Consider the following 24393-nt stretch of genomic DNA (forward strand, 5'->3'; position numbering starts at 1 on the left):
GGTATTATGATAAAGTGCTTAACATATTCAGTGAATCCCTGCAATAACCCAAAGGCATTACTCTTATCCCCATTTTTAAGCTTTATTCAGGTATAATACTGAATACTGCACTGCACCTATATAAAGCTGTGAAGTTTGATCAGTTTTGACATATGCATATACCCATTAAACCACCACAATAAACATAATATTCATTTTTGTCACCCCCAAAGTTTTCATGTGCCCTTTAGTAATTCAACCACTTTCTGTCACTATCGATATAGTTTGCATTTTCTCAAATTTTATGTAGATAGAATTACACAGTATTTACCTTTTTTTGCCTGGTTTCTTTGACTCTGCATAGTTTTGAGATTCATCCTTGTTGCATATATCAAAAGGTTTTTTTTTTTTTAATTATCGTTATTACCGCTAAATAGCATTTCATTGTATTACCACAATTTATCTATCCAGTCATCTGTTGATGAGCATTTGAATTGTTTCTAGTTTTGGGCTGTTACAAAACTGCTACGAACATTTGTGTATATAGCCTTTGTCACTTATGTATGTCACATTGTAGTCTTCGAATGGACATATATTTTCATGTCTCTTGGGGTAAATATCTAGAAGTGGAATGAGTGGGCCTTTTGACGGGTGTATGTTTAACTTTTTAAGAAACAGCTGAAATGTTTTCCAAAATGGTTTGTACCATTGTATATTCCACTTGCTCCATATGCTCACCAACAGCTGATACGTTTTTTAAAATTTTAGCCATTCTAATCAGCTTGTAGTGATATCTCATATGGCTTTAAGTTACATTTTCCTGATGACTATTGATGTTGAACATCTTTTCAGGTACGTATCAGCTTTTGTGTATCTTCTTTTGTAAAGTAACTTCAAATCTTTTGCGCATTTTCTATTTATGTTGTTTGTCTTATCGAGTTAGAAGAGTTCTTTACATGCTCTGGATACAAGTCCTTTGTGTTGCAAGTATTTTCACAGTCTGTGGCTTGTCTTTTAATTTTCTTAATGGTGTCTTCCAAAGAGTAAAACTTTTTTTACTTTGATAAAGTCCAATTTATCTTTTTCGTTTCATTTATGGTTTTTGTTTTTGTGTCACAGTGATATTCTATGTTTTCTTCTAGAAGTTTTATGTTTGGTATTTTATATTCAGGTCTATGATCCATTTTAAGTTAATTGTTACCTGTGGTGTGAGGTAGGGTTAATGTTCATTTCTATCCACACATGTATAATCAGGTGATCCAGCGCTGTTTAAAAGACTTCTTTTCCCATTGAGTTGCATTTGCACCCTTGTCAAAAATCAAGTGACTCTACTTTGTCCCACTGATGTCTGTGTTTACCTTTCTGACAATACCGAACTATCTTGATTACTGTAGCTTTATAGTAAAATTTGAAATCAGGTTGGGTAAATCCTCCAATTTCATCCTTCCTCTTAAAAACTGCTTTGTTTGCTGTAGGTCCTCTGCATTTCCGTCAATTTTTACAAAAAAAAAAAAAAATAGTCTGGCATGTTGGCATGTAGTAGGTGCTGAATGGAGCCCTGGAGGTGCAGTGGTTAAGAGCTTGGCTGCTAATCAAAAGGTCAGCAGTTTGAAACCCTATGGGGCAGTTCTGCTTTGCCCTATAGGGTTGCTATGAGTTGGAATCAACTCGACAGCAAGGGGCTTGGCTATTTTGGTCCTAGGTGCTAAATAAACGTATCATTCTTGAATAAATGAATAACGAATGAAAATAATTGGCATGTGTTGAGAGTAACCACTAAAATACGAGAAATTAAATGTTTTGAAATAATAACCAAGGACAGGGATAGCTTTGCCCAGCACCCGTAATTGTTCAGAACCACCACGAATCTGGAGTAACGTAAGAATTGACTATCAAGTACCCAAGAATTAAAAATCTGATGCAGTTGATAGGTTTGGCAACTAGAAAAAAAAAAGTTACTCATATTGCCTGTAATAATGACAAAAGCAAACAAAAACAAGGTCTGTTGGAAAAAATAGAAGAATGAAAACTAAGCAAAATTTGAACACAAGGTTTATTCTGAGTAGTTATTCTGTATGTATCTAGGGAGACCATTTTGATTCCAGAAAAAGTAAATGGTTCAAAGAAGCTAGGTAAGCTAGGTACAATGAGGCTTACAAAGAGAAGAGGTGGGAGAAATACGGAAGATCAACCGTTGGCTAATCTTAACATGTTTAATTGAACCCTACCCTTCCCCGTTTACTGATACCAGGTCACAAGATGGTCTCTGGACCTCCACCCAGCCATATCTTGAAATTCAAATTCAACAGGCCAGGTTTGGGCTTTGAACAGGAAAGAAAGAATTTGCAACTTTGGATAAACAGCTGGCAGAATTAATTTTAGTCAGGAATTTCTTTAAAGTGAATATTTGCTTTTGTGAGTGGAAAAAAAAACCCAAAATCTAAGCAAGATATCTACTATCAATACTTCTCTTTGACAGAAGTAAACAACAATGTTGTTGTTAGATGCAGTCGAGTTGATTCTGACTTATAGTAACCCTATGCACAACTGAATGAAATGCTGCCTGGTCCTGTACCATCCTTAAAATTGTTATGCTTGAGCCCATTGTTGCAGCCACTGTGTCAGTCCATTTCATTGAGAATTTTCCTCTTTTCTGCTGACCCTCTACTTTACCAAGCATGATGTCCTTCTCCAGGGACTGATCCCTCCTGACAACATGTCCAAGGTATGTAAGATGCAGTCTCGCCTTCCTTGCTTCCAAGGAGCATTCTGGTTGTACTGCTTCCAATACAGATTTGCTCGTTCTTTTGGCAGTCCGTGGTATATTCAGTATTCTTAACCAACACCACAATTCAAAGGCATCAATTCTTTGGTCTTCCTTATTCATTGTCCAGCTTTCACATGCATATGATGCAATTGAAAATACCGTGGCTTGGGTCAGGCACACCTTAGTCTTTAAGGTGACATCTTTGCTTTTCAACACCATAAAGAGGTCCTTTGCAGCAGATTTACCCAATGCAATGCGTCTTTTGATTTCTTGACTGCTGCTTCCATGGCTGTTGATTGTAGATCCAAGTAAAACGAAATCCTTAACAACTTCAACGTTTTCTCCATTTATGCCCTGTTCTTCTTCATATAGTCCAGCTTCTCCGATTATTTGCTCAGCATACAGATTGAATAGGTATGGTGAAAGGATACAACCTTGATGGACACCTTTCCTGACTTTAAACCACTCAGTATCCTCTTGTTATGTCTGAACAACTGCCTCTTGATCTATGTACAGGTTCCTCATAAGCACAATTAAGTGTTCTGGAGTTCCCATTCTTCTCAATGTTATCCATAGTTTGTTATGATCCACACAGTCGAATGCCTTTGTATAGTTAACGAAACACTGGTAAACATTCTTCTGGTATTCTCTGCTTTCAGCCAGGATCCGTCTGACATCAGCAATGATATCCCTGGTTCCATATCCTCTTCGTAATCTGGCTTGAATTTCTGGCAGTTCCCTGTTGATATACTGCTGCAGCCGCTTTTGAATGATCTTCAGCAAAATTTTGCTTGCGTATGATATTAATGATATTGTTCGATAATTTCTGCATTCAATTGGATCACTTTTCTTGGGAATAGGCATAAATATGGATCTCTTCTGGTCAGTTGCCCAGGTAGCTGTCTTCCATATTTCTTGGCATAGATGAGTGAGCACCTCCAGTGCTGCATCCATTTGTTGAAACATCTCCATTGGTATTCCGCCAATCCCTGGAGCCTTGTTTTTCACCAGTGCCTTTAGTGCAGCTTGGAATTCTGCAGTACCATTGGTTCCTGATCATATGATACCTCTTGAAATGGTTGAAAATATCGACTAATTCTTTTTGATATAATGACTGTATTCCTTCTATCTTCTTTTGATGCCCCCTGTGTCGTTTAATGTTTTCCCCATAGAATCCGTCACTGTTGCAACTTGAGGCTTGAATTTTTTCTTCAGTTCTTTCAGCATGAGAAACGCTGAGCATGTTCATCCCTTTTGGTTTTCCATCTCCAGCTCTTTGCACATGTCATTATAATACTTTGTCTTCTCCAGCCGCCCTTTGAAATCTTCTATTCAGTTCTTTTACTTCATCAGTTCTTCCTTTTGCTTTAGCTGTTCGACGTTCAAGAGCAAGTTTCAGAATCTCCCCTGACATCCATCTTGGTCTTTTCTTTCTTTCCTGTCTTTTGAATGACTTCTTGCTTTCTTCATATGTGATGTCCTTGACAGTGTCATAAATGCTAAGATAATGGTATATGCAGAGTAGTGTGGGAACACAGTGGAGGGTTAACGAATCTATATTTGGGAAGATCAGGAAGGGCTTCCTGAATCAGGTGATGTATGAGTTGAGATTTAAGAATTATTAGGAGTTAATTAGGCAGACAAAGGAGAAAGTGTATCACAGGTGGGGCTAACTTGTGCTAAGGCTCTGAGGCATGAAAGAGCAGATGATGTGTTTGGGGAAAGGTTCATCACTATTATAGTACTTATACTGTTTTCAGAGAAAGAGTATAAAAAACGGTACAGCCATACAAATGCATACTTGTTTGTCATCTTGTGCCAGCAGAGGAGGGGTCTATGCCTTTTAGCTAAGCATTTTCGGCACTGGATACAGCGACTGACATAAAAAACCAAACGTATTGCTATTGAGTGAGTTGCAAAAGGACAAATACTGTATGACCTCACTTTCGTCAAATAAGCAAATATATAGAAACCAAAGATTATAAGTGGTTGGTGGGGGAGGGGGAAGAAAGAGTTTTTGCCTAGGGGGCAATGAGTTAATGATGGTGGAATGATTCAGAAAAGGATAGTGATAATGACTGCACAACGTGAAGAATGTAATCAATGTCATTGAATTAGATGTGTAGAAATTGTTGAATTTGCAAATGTTTTGTTGTGTGTATTTTTGCCACAATAATCTTTTTTAATGGGCATGTTAGTATTACCTCATAGGGTTTTATAAGTATCTAATTGTTGATATATGAAAGTGCTTAGAACAAGACCTAAGCACATAGTGTGGTATTGTTGTCTAAATAACATTTAACATTTTTATAATATTCTAACTTAATCTTGAAAATATTATAGTGGTTTTATTTCTAATTTTCTAACAGTTAACTTTGATTCCCATCAGGAATCTAAGTACTGGTACAATGTTTTGACAGAGCCATTTTTGTATGCCTGCTAACCATGTAGCATGGCCAGGGTTACAGATGGAAGTGAGCTGCTCAGCAGATAGGTTACCAGTTTATTGATACCAGATTCAAGTTAATTTGTTAACAAGAAATAAGGAATATTTGGGGGTTATATCTCAAACCTTTGAAAGTCATGCAAGGGGGAATAAGCGTCATGGTCTTTTACAAAATGGTCATTATGCTCATGTCAGAGACAAAGTACTGGGCTGCATGGGTGACTGCCACACCAAGGCCCAGATGAGACTAGGTAATTGATTTTATTTTTTTCTTTTGCTAATTGCTTTTGCTGCAAGATAAAGTGATGAATTGTGCAGTCCTGACCAATCCCTTCTCTTTTTGGCCTTTGTACACCCATTGCTCCTTTCTAAGTGAAACTGCCCCATTTACAGTGCTGTTGACCAGGCAACCTTACATGGCCATGATTTATACCAAGTGACCCTGGCTGTCTGGACACAGCCAGTTGGACAGAAAACGGCATTGATTCACATGCTAGCCAGTGACCTGTGACACGGCTCTGTGAGGATAGATGAGCCGGGCCTTCCAGATTCTCTTAGAAATTTGAATGAAGAGCACAGAATCAAGCAATTAGTAGTGGGCACTAAAGCAAAAAGAATGAAATGAGATAAAAAAGAGGCCATGTAGATTCTGTCACACACAGGTTCTGAGGAATCAATAACAAGGAATGAGCAGGAACTAGAAGGAGAAAAGATAACCAACAGTATCAAAGATTAAGTTCTCAAATCACTGTACAGTGAAAATGCAGCATAATCAATCACAAAACTCCATTGACCTCAGTCAGGTTGGTTTTAGGACAATACACGTACAGAAGTTGAAAATCTGGAAAGTGAATCCCTTAAATACTGATTCTCTGTTCCCACTTTCTTCCCTTCCACAGTAGACCCTGCACTTTACAAAATAAAGGTATAAACCCACCCATCCAAATTCTGTAATGGTGCATTGTCCTGGGGTATAAAAACCTCAGGGTGTTAAAGTGCTAGTTCTAAATAATTGTGTTGACATTGGTGTTTAGAAAGTGAATGACTAATGACTGGGTAAAAGTGGTTTCCAACGTACTGCTTTCAACAAAATAGGAGAGCCTAGTCAAGTTTTCCATTGATAAGTGTTGACGTCGAGTTGGTTCCGACTCACAGCAACCCTACAGGGTGGAGTAGAACTGCCCTGTAGGGTTTCCAAGTCTGTAATCTTTACGGAAGCAGTTTGCCACATCTTTCTCCCATGAAGGAGCTGGTGGGTTCAAACTGCCAACCTTGTGGTTAACAGCCGAATGCTTAAACCACTATGACATCAGGACTCCTTTACATTAGTATAGGTGAAATAAATTCTGCAATTTTGAAAATCAACTCCATGGCACCTAACAACGTCACTCATTAGTGTCATGCTGATAGATTGTTAAAAATAAGTTTTGGTGGAAGATGTCCAAGTCATTTTGGCACGTAACATGAAAGTAGTTCAAAGAATCAAGTGATAGTGCCATAACAAAACTCCTTCCAGTTCCGTTTACTCATTTACATGTATGAAAATGAAAAATAGAGATAGTATGAATGCTAAGATCTATCTTGTTTTAGAAATAAGTAATGTTTATAAGGTGTCCCAGGGTAGCAGAAATAGTTAAGCGCTTAAGCACTTATCAGTTAACCAAAAGTTTGGTGGTTGGAGTCCACCCAGAGGTGCCTCGGACGAAAGCCCTGGTGATCTCCCCAAATCAGCCACCGGAAGCCTCACGGAGCGCGGTTCTACTCCGGAGCACGTGGGGGCGTCGCGAGTTGGAACCCACTCCACAGGAAATGAAAAAACAGCTATGTGAACTAACAGACATCGTTAAAAAGATATTTCTGATAAAATATTACTTTTTGTGTTTCATAATTATCAATATTGGAAACCCGGGTGGCATAGTGGTTAAGCGCTACGGCTGCTAACCAAAGGGTCAGCAGTTCGAATCCGCCAGACTCTATGAGTCAGAATCTACTCGACGGCACTGGGTTTGGTTTGGTTTTGGTTAATCATCAATATCCGTAACGTTTTATCAGTTGCATACTAATAATGACTTAAAACAATAATACCAAAAAACCCACTGCCGCTGAGTCAGTTCTGACTCGGTGATCCTATAAGGCAGGATAGAACTGCCCCATAGGGTTTCCAAAGCTATAATCTTTACTGAAGCAGACTGCCACATCTTTCTCCCATGGAGCCGCTGGTGGTTTCGTGGCAGTTCCTGGGTGGTGCAAATGGTTAAGTGCTCAATTACTACCCAGAAGGTTCATGGTTCGAACCCACCAAGAGGCACTTTGGAAGAGAGGCCTGGTGATCTGCTTCCAAAAGGTCACAGCCTTAAAACTCTGGAGCAGTTCTGCTTTGCACACATGAGGTTGTCATGAATTGGAATAATGTGATTAATAGAAAATGTTTGACTCTAAAGATTAGTCATTAGGATAAAATTTTATGGGGGGAGTGGAATAGAAAATACTAGCTCGGTGGTATAAAATTTCTGACTGCAGAAGGAGCTTTTTAATGTATTTTTTAAATGAATGATGGTATCAGCTGTGATATTTAGATTTCATGGAATACCTTTAAAAGAGTGGTATATTGATATACATTTTTATATCGGCACATAAAAATCCAAGTTGCTTTGGGAGAAATGTGGAACGTTGTCAGTCATATAATGACTGAGTGGTTTGTGTATACTTTGATTTTTCTAACATGTGATCTTTTGTTTACAATGAGAGACTTTCTGTTACTTAACTTAGAACACTTTGGCAGCAGTAGAAACCTTGGATACATTTTTGTATGTTACGTGTGATGTATATAGAATTAGTACTTTATTTTTAAGAGGTACAGTATTGGGGGAAAGTAGGGTGGGTTTCCAAAGTGCATTTTTTATATAAAAAAAGTCAAGATTTAAAAAAATCCTGGTATAAATATTGTTTTAAAATGTCAGTATTTCTAATAATAGCAAATATATCATTTACAGCTTCTTAAATTTTTGATGATAGATTTTAGATGGTAATTTAAAAATGTGTGTGAGAGGTACATGAGTGTCATGGATTGAACTGTGTCCCCCCAAAATACGTGTCAACTTGGTTAGGCCATGATTCCCAGTATTGTGTGGTTGCCCTGCATTTTGTGATTAATGTAATTTTCCTATGTGTTGTAAACCCTAATCTCTGCCTGTGGTTAATGAGGCAAGATTGGGTTATGTTAAAGAGGATTAGGGTGGGATACAACACCCTTACTCACGTCACATCCCTGATCCAATGTAAAGGGAGTTTCCCTGGGGTGTGGCCTGTATCACCTTTTATCTTACAAAAGGTAAAAGAAAAGAGAAGTGAGCAGAGAGGTGGGGACCTCATACTACCAAGAAAGCAGCACTGGAGCAGAGCATGTCCTTTGGCCCTGGGATTCCTGCGTAGAGAAGCTCCTAGACCATGGGAAGATTGATGACAGGGACCTTCCTCCAGAGCTGACAGAGAAGGCCTTCCCTTGGAGTGGACACCCGGAATTTGGACTTCTAGCCTACTAGACTGTGAGAGAGTAAACGTCTGTTTGTTAAAGCCATCCACTCGTGGTATTTCTGTTACAGCAGCACCAGATAACCAAGACAACAGGCAAAAAAAAATTGTGGAGACCAATGATAGATGCAGAGGTAAATGGTTGATCAGAGCTCCGAATGGCTGAGTTAAGTCCAATTCAGTGCTTCAGTATTAGAAAGTCCGTTGTTGCTGCAAAGCTAAGCCATGTCCTCCGTTAAAGTATAATTAAAAAGCTAAAAGCTTAGTTCTTAAATAAAGTGAATGAAGATGTGTCAAGTATTATATTCAACACATTAATGAAGGAGCCGGTGAGATAGTAGTAAGGCTGATTCAAAGAGGAATTTGGGGAATGGAGGCAGTCAAAGGATGCTGAAATGAATTTGTTAAAACTTACAGAAGTGGTTAATGTCCTATGAAACCGTAACCTTCGGAGCTATTTTTTCCACTGACAGAAATCTTTGGGCGAACGTGTGACTTGACAGTGTCTGGGATCTAATCAAATAATAGGGTCAAAGCACGGGTGAGTTCTCCGATGAGCCTGTGACCTAGTCACCTAGTGCTGCCGTGGGAGAGATGCCACCGGGGATGGCTTTAAGGAAGAGAAGTTTATTTTCTCACAGTCTAGCAGGTTACAAGTCCAAATGCAGGGTGTCGGCTCCAGGGGAAGACTTTCTCTGTCAGCTCTGTAAGAAGATTCCTTGTCCTCAATCTTCGCCTGGTCGGGGAGCTTCTCAGGTGCAGGGACCCCGTGTCCAAAGGACCTGGTCTGCTCCTGGTGCTGCTTTCTTGGTGGTATGAGGTCCCCAACTCTGTGCTTGCTTCCCTGTCATCTCTTAAGAGATAAAAGGTGGTGCAGGCCACATCCCAGGGAAACTCCCTTTACCTTGGATCAGGGAGGTGACCTGAATAAGGGTGGTGTTAAAATCCCACTGTAATCCTCAACATAAAATTACAGTCACAAAATGGAGGGTAAACACACATAGCCTAACCAAGTTGATACACAGATTTTTGGGGGGACATAATTCAATCCATGACAGGTGAGCCTGGTAAACAATGACATTGAAAGGATATGCAGCCCTTCTCTTGCTTTATTTATAAGATTTGATACATATTTTAACACCACAAATCCAGCTTTCATCGGTAACAAAGACGACATTTTTATCTCTGTTTTCCTGACTTAGATGTCCATAAGTTGATTCTGAACTTAGGCCCCCCTCCAGTACCTAATATCTGGTATACTAGAGTAGGTTTGTTGTTTTGTGAGAGGCTTCTTTCTCTTAGGTCAGAAAGACATGTGACCCATGACAACAATAGCCAAAGCAGGCTGGCAATGTCAGGCAATGTCAGGGTCTAAAGCATTGTTAAAACCTATTACAGAAATAAAGTGGGGCCAGAAGAGATTTTTGAGGGGCCAGAAGCATTTATGTGTGTATTCATCGCTCCTCCTCGTCCTCAAGAGGTTTTAAGGCAGAAAGGTAAAAAGCAGCACAGATAGGTGTAGTAGGATGGGAGAGTTAGATACAGTAGTCTGAAGAGCCACAGCCTCTATGTACATTTTAAAATAAATTGTGCCTAGAAGTTGAAGGGCCTTTTCTTTCCAAAGGAGAAAGTATCGGCTCCAACCAGAGCCAAACTGACTTGAGCTCTGCGTTCAGCTCTGCTGCTTATGAACTTATGATCTTGGGTATCTCTAAATCTCAGTTGCTGATCTGTAAACTGAAATAGGTGATACTCAGCTTGCAGTGTATTTGAACATCTCATGAAGACTAAGTAAATAACATGTAAAATGTTTAGTATCATAGTGTACACATAGCCGTTTCTTACTAAAGGTTAGCTATAATCCAGTATCACTTGTTGTTTTATTATTACTCTTATTATTGACTGTAATCGAGCCCTTGACTCTTCCTGTGGCTTGTGTGGCCTGAGACATAAAGGTATATTTTCTGAGGTAGAGATTTGTTGTTCGTAGCTTTGAACACCCTCTTTTACAGTTTGGTAATTTCCACGTAATGATACCTTCCCAAAATAGAGGCCAGAATAACTTGCATCCCTTGTTCATTGCAGCATTGCTCACAATAGTCAAAAGATGGAACCGACCCAACGTCCATCGACAGATGAGTGGATAAACAAAATGTGGTACATAGGTACAGTGGAATATTATTCAGCCATAAAGATAAATCTGATACATGCTATGACATGAATGAAACTTGAAAGCATTATGCTGAGTGAAATTAAGTCAGGCACAAAAGGACAAATTTTATATAATCCTGCTTAACATGAAATAATCTAGAATAGCCAAATGCATAGAGACAAAAGTTTATGAGGGGCTGTGACGAGGGAGGAATGGGAGTTACAGCTAAAGGGGTACTGAGTTTCTGTTTGGGGTGATCAAAAACTTCTGGAAATGCACAACATGGTGGATGTAATTAATGTCGCTGAATTGTACACTTAAAAATGGATAAAGTGGCAAACTTTTTGTTAAATGTGTTTTACCACAATGAAATTAACGAAACAAAAACTTAGATCCCAAGACTCTTTTGCAGCCAGATATAAGGTAGGCTTAAGTCATCAGTTACACCCATGTGAGAACTGGATTGAGAAATGAGCTCTGCAAGACGCTGGCCCCATGTCCAGGGATTAATCTTCTGCCAAGCACAGAGGTGGAGCCATCTGGTTCTTCAGAAGCCTCTACGGCGGAGTGTTTGACATCCAACTCTGAGCATCGGCGGTGCCAGTTATGTTGGTAGAAGTATTTTTGTGATAGAATCCCTTTGTTGGTTGGCTCTTGTTCCAGGCTATGTACATGAGTCAGATTCTCTAGTTTGGCCAGGAGATTACGTGAGATTTCAATACCCCCATAATAAATTACTTTTCTGCTTAAGCAAATTCTGTTGTTTGCAATTAAGAGCGCTGGCTGAACACATTGCTAAGTAAATAGCATCTATGTTGCATCTACCCTATCTTTGGGGTCAGATTAACAATTTGGTGTTATAAAGGTCATCAGTTAAAAAAAAAACTATCTTCAGTGTATACCTTTCTTTGCAGATTCTAATTTTTACCTCTTTCACCATAATGAGGAGCCCTGGTGGTACAGTGGTTAAGTGTTCAGCTGCTGACCAAAACGGTGGTGGTTCTAACCCCCCAGCCACTGCATGGGAGAAAGATGTGGTAGTCTGCTTCTGTAAAGATGACAGCCTTGGAAACCCTATGGGGCAGTTCTATTCTGTCCTATACGGTCATCATGAGTTGGTCATTATGACTTGACGGCAAGTGTGCTTCCTGTTGAGAAGTTTGAGTTTGACCATATGACTCGCTTTGGCCATTGGTATCTTAGTAGACTTGATGCGAACAGAGGCTTAAAAGTACTTACATGATTGGGCTGGTGCTCGTGCTCGTGTCTCTAACGCCATGAGAAGAACATGATCTGCCTAGCCCACTGGTCCAAGAAAGAGAGAGACTCATGGAGCAGAGCAACGTGACCCACTAAGTTGCAATGGAAAGCAGCGCCACGCAGCTGCCAGCGAGAAAGCAGCAGAGCTGTTGACCAGACCCATGAGCAGTAACAAACGACTGGAGCTGTGGCCTTTGGGATCGTTTGTTACTTAGCAATAGTAATACAGAAGTGCTACGATCCAACTATGTACAGGGTCAATGGAGACACTAAGGAGGAACTATTCAATATTATCTAGAGATACCAGGGAATGCTTCATAGAGGAGGTAGCCTCCAAGCCTGCAAATGCAGACACCCTGAATTATTTTTTTCAGCCAAGATTTTTTGGGTGTCACGTACCACAGGAATATTGAGTTCACAGGTGGGAAGATATGATTCCCACCTTTAAGGTACCAGATTTATCTTTGTGCTATGCTTTATGTATACTATGCACATTTGTTGAAAAGATCTTCAGAGCAAGAGCAAAGTGAAAGATGATGAATGGCAACACATATCTTTCTGCAAATTTTACCTTTTGTGGTGTGTAGGCTGCTGAATAATTTTTGTTTGCCCTTGTATTGCAGCTTGCCCTTGTTAGGTAGATTGAACAACTGCCCCGGTACAATCCTTTTCATAGCCAGCATTTTCCTTACTCTGGAGTATGTTGATAACTAAAGATTAATGGTTTCTGACAGCAGTGCTTTGGCAGCATTTTATATTGCTTTTAAATCCATTTAAATCTTTTCATATCCTGAGGAGATGTGTGACAAGTGCTGTGATCTAGCCATGAGGAGCCATCTAATGCCTGATAGGAAGGGTTGACAAATAAATTGAAAACCAACCAAGACAGATCTACCTCAAGAGCCTTATGAGACCTTTTGTCTAGATGAAATGGTCTACGAGGCATCTCCTTAGATCTGCACTGTACATTTCACCTTTGCTTTGAAGCTGTTCCTTACTGAGACTCCTTTGTTGGTAGAAGATGAGAAACAGTTTTATTTTTGAACCCAGCAAATTCTGGTTTGGAAGAATTTCTTCTAAATCTTCTGGGCATTTATAAACAATTTGATAATAACAACAACAAAAAAATTAGTGTTTGCAAATCCTTTTAGTTGAAGCAACATTCTGCTTCCTTAAAAGTCATTTCATGTGAGATGTATAGATAAAAACATCTATTAAACAATTCAAGGATTATTTAAAAATTTTGTTTATTAATGAAAACAGGCAAGGCAATCCAAGTTTGTAGTTTCCACAATAGGCCAGGCCAGTCCTAGAATAAGGAAAAAAAAATTACGTACTAGTAATAATATAAATGAAAGTTGAAAACACTGGCAATTTACTTTTTATCACATTGAGGCTCACTGCATTGATATACTATATTGTCAGGGCATTCTTAACTCTAAGAAAGACAATTTTGTGACAAGTTTTCATCTTCAATAATAGGAGTCTACAATAAAAATACATTTTGCCAAAATACTTTTGAGGCACCTGATATGCTATCCATAAATCTTGGTTGCTTAAATAAACTTATTTCCACATACACCAGGCCTTGATAATTAAAATGAACAAAGACCAAATCATATACTGGAAAACTTAACAGAGTTTTCTCCCTATACACTTATCAATGTTTTTTTGAGAAAGCCTAGGAATTTAGTCACAGAGCTACCAGAATACTGCCTCTGTCCTACCTAGTCAGCATTTCCGCCATTACGATAAGCACTGTCCTCATGATCAGTCATCAATTACTGAACAGGGCACTCCACCAGCTGCTGAGGACACATAGGGAACTAACTTTTGATCACCTATTCCATGCTAGACATGTACACCTGCTTGATTGTAGGCCCCATGAGGGAAGGACCTACATCTGTCTTGTGCTTGCAGATCAGTACTTGGTCTGTAATAGATGTTCTATACATATTTATTGAATGGTTAATCTCATTTAATTTTCATTCTTCAAGTGAAAACATTGACAGAGAAGCTAAGTAAATTTCCAAAGGTTAGAGAGTAGTAATAAAATCAGGATCTAAGGTCTATTTGACTTTAAACTCATTCTGAAAGACTACAATGTGGTTTGTATCCCTGAGACTTGCCATATGGTGGGAAAGAGGATGAAGCATGATGAGAAAATGAGATGACAATGGCTAAGCTGAAGTGCTGGCTGTGGGAAGAGACAGATGCTACTGACAGCTTGAAGAGGTCAAGATTTGGTGACTGTCCAAATGTGGCAAGGGAGGAAATGGATAGATCCCAGAATGATTTTTAGGCTCTGAGACTAGGAGATGAGAAAGATAGTGTGGGAAACGAAAAGTTGGGGAGGGTACTGAACATGAGGAATTCAAACTCACAAACAGGCCAGCTAGCAGGTGCGATCCAGGAATCCGCTGTAGATCATTTACTAGACAAAAAAACAAAATTTGTTGCCATCGAGTCAATTCCGACTCATAGGGATCCTATAAGACAGAGCAGAACTGCCCCAGAGGGTTTCCAAGGAGCAGCTAGTGGATTCGAACTGCGAACTTAATTAGCAGCGAGCTCTTTACCACCATGCCACCGGTTCTGTTTATATTCTGTAGTAAGGAATATGCTCCTTTAAGGAAGACAGTGTTAGAAGTGCAGTTTCCCCAGGTGAACAGGAACGTCTCAAACTGTGATGTGACATTATCATAGCATCTGTGAAAGCTTGTTTCTTACCTTGATTTATCTACATGCTTTTTTCCTATGAGGTCATAAAAATAGACTCCTCAAAACATCCAAAACAAGAATAGTATAATTTATCTTTGTGGTATACCCAAAGCTGTTAGCACAGTGCTTAGCATATGGGTGTTTGAAAATACAGTTCCAATGTATTATTTATGGTATATCAATAGGCTCCTATCTCAGGGATCAGCCCCTGGGATCAGTCCCTGGAGAAGGACATCATGCTTGGCAGAGTACAGGGTCAGCGGAAAAGAGGAAGACCCTCAACGAGGTGGGTTGACACAGTGGCTGCAACGATGGGCTCAAGCATTAACAACGATTGTAAGGATGGCGCAGGACCGGGCACTGTTTTCTTCCCTTGTGCATAAGGTCGCTATGAGTCGGAACCGACTCGACGGCACCGACTCGACGGCACCAAACAACATCTCAGTTACAACTGAAATTTTAAAGAAGCACCAGCTTTTGAGTTTTAAATTACGAATAAAAAAATTTTTTTAAACTAAGAAATCAGCTTTGCTCCCTCCCTCCTCCTTTTACCTTTCATGATATACAAGAAATTACTCATTTTTCAAGTGTCAAGTTGAGTCTCTGCAAGGGGAAAGAGGGAGTGATACAGTAATTTTTCCAAGAATTGAGAAATAAGCGGAAATAATCAGTTGGGGGCCGAAAACAGCTTTTTTTTTTTTTCCTCAGTGCCAAAACCAAAAGCCAAATGCACTGCCCGTCAGGTCGATTCCGACTCATAGTGACCCTACAGGGCAGAGTAGAACTGCTCCATAGGGTTTTCAAAGAGCGACTGGCGGATCCGAACTGCCCACCTCTTGGCTTGCACCCAAGCTCTTAATCACTGCGCCACCAGGGCTCAGTTCAGGTGTTACTAAACCAACTTCACCCGGCCTTCAAGCCTTGTGGATTCTGATGAGACAGAAAAAACACCCCCCCCCCCCCCCCCGCCGCCAAACAAAACAAACAAAAAACCCGTTGCCGCCGGGGCAATTCCGGCTCATGGGGACTAGTGGCGGCTGATTCGGACCCCTAGCCGCCGGCTGGCTCTCGCTGAGCCCGGGCGCCCCCTTGCGGCCTCCCATTGGCGGGAACCATCTTCAGCTCTCGGTCGCGGACGGAAGAGCCAGGAAGCCAACGGTCTCGCCGAGCTCGCCCCGCCCTGCGGACGCCCGCGGGGCTGAAGTCCTCGCCAAGGTTCGGATGGAGGCCGGGAAAATGGCTTCGGTGCATGCGCCACAGTGGCCGTTAGGAGACGCAAAACTGACACGTTAGAACCGGAGGTCGAGCGGGAAGATCCCGGATACCCGACGCGGCTCGAGAAGCCCGGGGCGGACGACGCGGGCACGCACGCACCGAGGGGACGACCCAGGGGCGGGCGGCGCAGGTGCTGCAGCGAGTGGGTAACGTCGCGCAGCCAGGCTGCGCGTGCGCGGCCGGCAGGTGCGGGCTTGGCGTTGAATGTATTATCTGCGGTCTCCAGCGAGTGGCTGCCGCTGTGCTCAGAGGCTGTTGGCATAGGCTCTTTGCTTTTCCACTTGGACGTGCTTTTTACTGAAAGGTGAGCGATTCGACGACTGATGCTCTGTAAAGACAACGTTGAAGAAAGTTTCGTTATACGAGTTAGAGAATCTCTCAAAAGACATGCTGCCCAACTTTCAGGCTAAGTTCTAGTTTAAGTTGATGTAGTCAAAAGCAAGTTTGCAAGCAAAATTTAAATTCAAGCCCATGAGTGAATTGGATGAGTAGATGTTTCCTGAAGTCTTGCCTTTAGCTTATCAAGTACTAAAGACGCCTTTTTTTCCTCGAAATTTCATTTTGACCATGTGTAAACAAGTTATCGAAAGCAGTTTGAGGTTTAGGGTTTGTTATAGATTGAATTATGTCCCCCCAAAGTATGTGTTGTAAATCCTAACCTGATGCCTGTGGTTAAAATCCCGTTCAGGAGTGGGTCATGTTTATGTTAATGAGACAGGTAGGTAGGGTGTATTTTGAGTCAATATCTTTTGAGATATTAAAAGATTAAATGAGCAAGCTAGAAGCAGAGATGGGGGAGGAAGATAGATGCCATACCACACCACATGAAGATCACCAAGGAGCCAGGGAGTAAGAACCTTCCCCCAGAGCCTACAGAGAGAGCCTTCACCCAGACCTGGCACCCTGAATTTGGACTTCTGGCCTCCTAAACTCTGAGAAAATAGATTTCTGTTTGTTAAATCTATCCACTTGTGGTATTTCTGTTATAACAGTACTAGATAAGACAGAATTTTGTACCTGCAGAGTTGGGTGCTGCTCTAACAGATACCTAAAACGTGGAAGCGGTTTTGGAATTGAGTAATGGGTAGAGGCTGGAAGAGTTTAAGTCAGAATTGACTTGATGGCCATGAGTAATAGTAAAAGCCTAGATTGCCTTGAAGAGATCTAAAAAACCCATTTCTGTGAAGTCAATTCCAACTCATAGTGACCATGTAGGACAGAGTAGAACTGCCCATAGAGTTTCTAAGGCAGTACATTATTTTGTGTGTGCTTGAAGTGAAAGTTTACAATTCAAGCCAGTTTCTCATACCAAAACTTATACGCACATTGTTAATGTGACCCTAGCTGCTCTCCCTGTAATGTGAGAGCACACTTCTCTCTATCCTGTTTCCTGTGCCTGTTCAACCAGCTCCTGTCCCTGTCTACCTTCACATCCTGCCTCTGGACACAAGCTGCCCACTTAGTCTCATGTGTCTACTTGAGCTAAGAAGCACATTCCTCACCAGTATCATTTTATGTCTTATAGTCTGGTCTAATCTCTGCCTGAAGAGTTGGCTTCAGGAATGGTTTCAGTTTTGGGCTAACAGTGTGGGGGACATGTCATCTGGAGTCCCTCTAGTCTCAGACCACCAAGTCTGGTCTTTTTACTAGAATTTAGTTCTGCAACCCACTTTTCTTCTGCTCCATCAGGGACTTTGTGTTGTGTTCCCTGTCAGAGTGGCCACTGATGGTAGCTAGGCACCATCTAGTTCTTTTGGTCTCAGGCTGATGGAGTCTCTGGTTTATGTGGTCCTTTTTGTCTCTTGGACTCTTATTGTCCTTACGTGTTTGGTGTTCTTTTGCCCCAGGTGGGCTGAGACCAGTTGATGGATCTTAGATGTCTGCGTGCTACCTTTTAAGACCCCAGATACCACTCATCAAAGTGGGATGCAGAACATTTTCTTAAGGAGGCTGTAAATCCTTATGGGAGCAGATTGCTACATCTTTCTCCCACGTGAAGAGACAGTTGGTAGAATTATGGATGTTCAAAGGCAATTCTGGCGAGGGCTCAGAAGGAAATGAGGAGAGCTATAGAGAAAGTCTCTTATCAGGGTTTTGAACCCTCAGGGCTTCAAACAGATTAGTTCCGGTTCGAAACCCTCCCAAAAGTTTGATTCCCACCCAGATATATTGAATCAGAATCTCCGTTTTAACAAGATCCCCAGGTGATTCTTAGGTATAACAAATTCTGAGAACCACTGCTCTGCTAGTGGTTCTTAGAATTGGTCCCTAACCAGCAGCATTAGCATCACCTGGGAACTTGTTAGAAATACAAATTCTTAGTCGGGGTTTGAACCGCAGTGAACCAGTTTGAAGCCTTGGTCTCTGTTGTCTTAGAGAATACATAGGGTGCCAGCAAAGAATGTTGCTAGAAACGTGGCTCCTGGTGAGGCTTTAAAAGAAAGTGATGAGCACGTGATTGGGCAATGGAAGAAGGGTGATGCTTTTTATGCAGTGGCAAAGAACTTGTCTGAATTATGTTCAAATGTTTGGTGGAAGGTTGAACTTGTAAGTGATAAACTTGAGTATTTGAGGAAATTTCTAAGCAAGATCTTAAAGGGGCCACATGGTTTCTCCTTACTGCTTATAGTAAAATGCGAGAGGAAAGCGACGGACTTAAAAATGAGCTGTACAAAATGAAAACAGAACTTAAAGATTTGGAAAATTCTGTTGTACAAACTAAGAACATGTGTCCTAGAACGTTCACCAAGCACATGGCTACACAATCTTTTGTTAAAGAGATTAAGCCTGTGGCTGATGGATCTAACCAACTACCACAGCAGAAAACCCATTGGCTTAGACTGAAGGCGACAGAGAAAGAATGAAAGGAAAGCACACTGTCTACCATTTGGGGTTCTATAGGAAGGAAACAGGCCAAAGGAGCTACATCTGTTGTCCTCCAAGAAAAAAAAGACTATCCTTGGAGCAGCTTGGAGATCAGCAAAACCGTTGGAAGGAGTGTGGGAAGCAGGGCTGTCTGAGTTTCAAAGGGTAGAACCACAGCTTACTGAGTTTTAAAGGATGGGGCCATGGCCTCCTGGGTTTCAGAGAGATAGATCTTTACCAGCGTGGTTCTGGAGTATGGGGCTGCTGTTCACGGGTGCCAGGGGAATGGGGCCACTGCCCAAGGGGCAGAAGAATGGGGCCTGGTGGGGTCATCACTCAGATGGACTAGGGGAATGGGGCCATCCAAACTGAGGGAGCAGAATTGCCATCTCAGTGAGCCTGGAAGGAAGAGCTGAAGTCCAAGACTGAGAAGTCTCCACCCAGAATACATTCAGCCAGTGTGGCCAACATCCAGAGTCTGGAGGGCAGGGCCGTTACCTAGATGGTCTCAGAGAAGAGAGGATTACTTTCAAGCCTTGAGAGGTACTGCTGAGTTTTGGACTTGCTTGGTGCTTGTTATCCCTTCTTTCCCTCCAATTTCTTCCATTTGTAATGGAGATGTCTACCTTGTGCCTGTTCAAGAGCTGTACTTTGGAAACATTAATTTGTAGTCTAGACTTCACAGACCTACAGATGAACAGGAATTTTGTCCCAGGGTGGAATATGCCTAAAATCTCCCCCATATTTGATTTAGATGATTCAGAAGTTGAGATCTTGGAGTAAATTTATAACTTTTGGGATGATGTGATGGGGTGAATGTGTTTTGTATGAGGCAAGGACTATGAATTTTTGGGAACCAAAGGGTGGAATGTTAGGGATTGAATTTTGTCCCCCCAAGATATGTGTCGTAAATCCTAATGTCTTTGCCTGTGGTTAGAATCCCATTTGCGAATGGGTTGTCTTTGTTATGTTAATGAGGCAGGATTAGTATAGGGTGTATCATGAATCAATCTCTTTTGAGATACAAAGAGATTAAACAAGCAAGATAGAAGCAGAGATGGGGGAAGGTAGATGCCATACCACATGAAGATCACCAAAGAGCCAAGGAATGAGGACATTCCCCCAGAGCTGACAGAGAGAGAAAGCTCTTCCCTAGAGCTGGCACCTTGAATTTGGACACCTCCTAGACTGTGAGAAAATAAATTTCTGTTTGTTAAAAGCCATCCACATGTGATATTCGTTATAGCAGCACTAGACAATTGAGACAGGGCTTTAATAATGAAATGGACATAAGCGATAGGATTTTTCACTTTGTGTGAAGCAAACAATAAGAGGAAGGAGTGGATGTTATTGCATTAGTTAGATTCAGAGTAACTGAAGGAACCTGCTTTGATATCAGTCCCTTTGACCTCTTAGGCAAGTAATTTGTGCCTTTTGAGCCTATTTGTGCATCTCTGAAACAAGAGTTACTGGGTAAATTTTTCTGTGGGCTAAGTTTTTCTGTCGATTAAACATGTACAGGGAGAGAATTGGCTTTCTCCCTTGCTTAGGCAACCATTTCCTCCGGGGCCCTCCCTACTTTATAAAAACTAACATTTTGTATTTACAGTGGAGTCGCTGATGATTCTTTTTTTATTCTACTCATATAGTGCTTGAAGGATACATTTGCATTTTTGTTTCCCACGAGACTTAGCTCCTAATGGATGACAACAACATACAGGTAATGGCACAGTTCTTACCACTTGTATGACCCTCAAGAGTTATCCCTGTGATGTACCTTGAGGTAATTACCAGCAAAATCCTAGCATTTCCCAGTGTTGGTTGAGCTAAAGAAGGATATACATTGATGAAATATCCACATTTGGAGTGTAGCAAGAATTTTAAGTGTTTTTCTTTTAATCATAAGTTGTTGGACATATGTAGCAAAATCTACTTTAAAAACTCTCTAACTTCACTAACCGGAATGGACATATGGATCACCGGGGGATCTTGCTAAACTGCAGATTCTGATTGAAGAAGTCTGGCGTAAGGCCCAAGATTCTGCATTTCCAGGAAGCTTCCAGGTGAAGATGCTGCAGGTTTGGATACCACATTTGGAGTAATTAGGCTGTAGGTCTGCTCTGTCCTACACGGTAGCCACTTGATAAACATGGTTATTGAGCACTTGAAATGTGGCTAGTACAGCTGAGGAACTGAACTTTTTTAAAATTGCATGCGTGGCTTGCATTTTATGTCTGCTGGATAGCATAGCTGTAGATAGCAAGTGCCTTTTGACTATTCCTTTCTAACACTGGTATTTAGGAACAGCAGTAACAGCTGTTACAGATTAATCATATAATTCCTTTTTACTGATGGGATTATTACAAAAATTTTCCAGCCTTGTGCCTACCCAGAGCATGGGCTTTGGCAATTCACCCCACAAAAGTTTCCATGTGGCTAGGAGGCTTCTAATTGTTTTACTGAATACATTCATTAGTAATTTTTCCTTCAGCTGGAACCAAGTATAGGATAAAGCCAGGGTCTCATTTTTTAAAAGGCACGAGAGGAGGATTAGACAAAGACAGGTTGAACTGTGGAGGAAATACAGTATGCCTAACGCAAACTTGATTTTAGGGCAGTGAGGCAATGGAGGGTCAGGGTGGTCTCCACAATGACAGGGGAAATAGAGCTACTTCTTGTTTAATTCCTGAAGAATTGCATGATTTAGAACCCCTCTCTTTTGTTTGTAAACTTTCAGTGTGAAAGTGTGGTTGATAGGAATTTTGAAGAAGTTACCAGCACAGAAATTAAGTTTAAGCCTCCATTATACAGACAGCGTTACCAGTTCGTTAAAGATTTAGTGGATCAACATGAACCCAAGAAGGTGGGTATTATTTCTCTTTCTGACCATTTAACTAATGACTGCCTTAGGAAATGTTTCAGATTTGAAGAAGATCTTGACATTATACAGTTGGATGTTATCTTAGTTTTCTAGAACTGCTGAAACAAAATACTGTAAACTAGGTGGCTTATAAGAACAGAAATCTATTGTCCCAAGAGTCCAGAGCCTAGAAGACCAAATCAATGTGTGGGCCAGGCAGTGCTCTCTCTGAAGGCTTTTGAAGAGGATCCCTTCTTGTCTCTCTCAGCTTCTAGTAGCCCCAGACATTCCTGGACTTAGTAAATGCGTTTTCACATGGCTGTCCTTTCTGTGTCTATATCTGTGTCTCTTTTCCTCTCTTATAAAGACATCACTCAGATTGGATTAGAACCCACTGCAGTATGACCTCATGTTACCTTAACTGACAACATCTTCAAAGATTTTATTCACAAACAAGGTCAAGTTTCACAGGTGCCAGGGGTTAAGGCTTCAGCATATCTTTTTTGGGGACACAGTTCAGTTTATAAATGATGTGATCTTGTAGGTTCTACATTTCTAGATCTTCTAGTCAAAACTAGTATTGGAATCACAGGTATTGTGGTTCTTTTTAAATTAGGTGATAATAAACCTCAGCTAATTTTGCAGGAAAGTTGTGATTTCATATGAGTTAAATTTAAGTATATTAATTTCTGTTTATCTGGAAATGACCTAATTTTGCCATCGTATTTGAGGCAGTTTTGCTGGATATATAATTCTTGGCTGACATTTTTTTTTCCTTCAAGGCTTGTCTGTGTCATCCCCATTGCCTTGCTTGCATGGTTTCTGTTGAGTAGTTAGAGCTTAGTCTTACTGGTTCTCCTTTGTAGGTGACTTTTTGTTTATTTCTAGCTGCTCTCAAGATTCGTCGTCTTTGGTTTTGGCAAGTTTAATTATGATATATCTTGTTGATTTTCTTTGGGGATCTACCCTCTATGGGGTTCGTTGAGTTTCTTGAATAGCTATCTTCTCGTCTTTCATGATATTAGCAAAGTTTTCTACTAGCAAATCTTCAGCAATTCTTTCTGTTTTCTGTTATCCCCCTGTTCTGGTACTCCAGTCACGTGAAGGTTTTTCCCACGTAATTCATAGGCTTTATTCATTTTCTTTTTATTCTTTTTTCTGATTTCTCCTCAAACAAATTGGTGTCAAGGAATTTAGCTTCACTCTCACTAATTCTGACTTCCATCGTCTCAATTCTTTTCCTATGACCTTCCATTGAGTTGTCTAATTCTGAAATTTTGTCATTAATCTCACAGATTTGTAGTTACTGTCTCTGGTTTCTAGCAGCCTGTTTATTCTTACATTTTGTTCTTGTATTGTTTTCCTGAATTCTTCCATTGCTTTGTCTCTGCGTTCCTTGATGTGGTCTGAGTCTTGCCTGATCTCCTTCCTGATCTCTTAGACAGCTCTACATATTAGTCTTTTGAATTCTTTCTCAGGTAGTTCCATTGCCTGTCTTCTGGAAGGTTTTCTGGTTGTCCTGCTTCTTTATGTGATTTGATACTGACTGTTGTTTCTGAAGCATCAATACATTATTATATTTATTGTATTTTTGTTTATCGCATCCTGTTTTTTGTTTTGTTTTGATATGCCCAAGTAGGCTGGGTCTGTGAACTACCTGGTGGTTGGTATTGTTGAAGCTTTCATATCCTGTCTCTAGGTGGTCAGAGCAGCTTCTAGGTGTGTAAGCCCAGGAGTCTGTTCACTGTTCTTTTGGGGGGGTGTGGTTATTCAGGGCACACACAGGTGTCTGGGTCATTGGTCACTGAGTGTGGTGCAGACTCTCCCCTACAGTCTTAGGTGGGTAGGAGTATGTGGGGGTGTTCAGAGCAGGCACAGTTCTTAGTTGTAGTGGACGGTGATGTGTGGGTGCCTGGATGGAGGGCATTTCCTTGTCCCCTAGAGCACACAGTGGGAGAGTTAGTGCAGCTGGTCCTTGGGTGCCCAGTGCCATTGGCTGGAGGGATTGGGAAGCACCACTAATTCTGTCTCAGGCAGCTAGATGGAGTGGGTGGTACTGCCCACCCTCAGGCCCCTGGTGTGGGTGAATGAGGCCCCTTCTTACGGGGCAGGGTGATGTGGAATGTTACAAATCTGCAGCTCCACCTTGACTGCTGCAGGTGAAAATGGACTTTAGGTATACGCCCTGCTGTTTTATGCTAATGAGGGCATGTGGTGGTGAACTGGCCCACAAGGGGCTGAGTGGGGGTGAGGGGCTCTGCAAGTCTGTGGACCCTGTATGCCTGTGGTTGGGCAAAGGGGCAAGGCCTCCCAACTGGCTGAGTTCCCGGCTTGGGAGGGTGTGGCATTGTCTAATGTCCAGGCTGGTGTTGGAGCAGGTGGAGGGTGGGTGAGGGGAAGGAAGTGCTTTTCAGCTGTTAAGCTCTGGGGCAGGGGTTGTTTTGCCAGCACACGTGATAGGTTGAGGGCTTGTGTTTAACTTTTGAAGGTCTGGTGTCACCCCTGTTTGGTTCTGGAGGTGCATGCAGATTTGCTGC

General features: G+C 41.2%; 1 protein-coding gene across 10 annotated transcripts in view; it reads left to right on the forward strand.

The window, feature by feature from the left end:
- Positions 1-24393, forward strand: part of HENMT1 (HEN methyltransferase 1) — a 56457-nt gene that overhangs the window by 1907 nt on the left and 30157 nt on the right. Inside the window, exons 1-4 of one of the 10 annotated variants that reach the window (XM_049880192.1) lie at positions 846-19539; positions 20646-20716; positions 21000-21074; positions 21734-21859. The exons of 1 other annotated variant lie outside the window; for it this stretch is intronic. In XM_049880192.1, coding sequence (XP_049736149.1) covers positions 20696-20716; positions 21000-21074; positions 21734-21859 — 222 coding nt within the window. In that variant the 5' untranslated portion in view covers positions 846-19539; positions 20646-20695. Of the gene's footprint in view, positions 1-845; positions 20717-20902; positions 21075-21733; positions 21860-24393 lie in introns of those variants that run through there. 8 more of the 10 variants (XM_049880195.1, XM_049880200.1, XM_049880194.1 and 5 more) reach the window with 8 other exon arrangements.

Source organism: Elephas maximus, chromosome 3 (assembly GCF_024166365.1).
Source record: "Elephas maximus indicus isolate mEleMax1 chromosome 3, mEleMax1 primary haplotype, whole genome shotgun sequence".
Classification (NCBI taxonomy): domain Eukaryota; kingdom Metazoa; phylum Chordata; class Mammalia; order Proboscidea; family Elephantidae; genus Elephas; species Elephas maximus.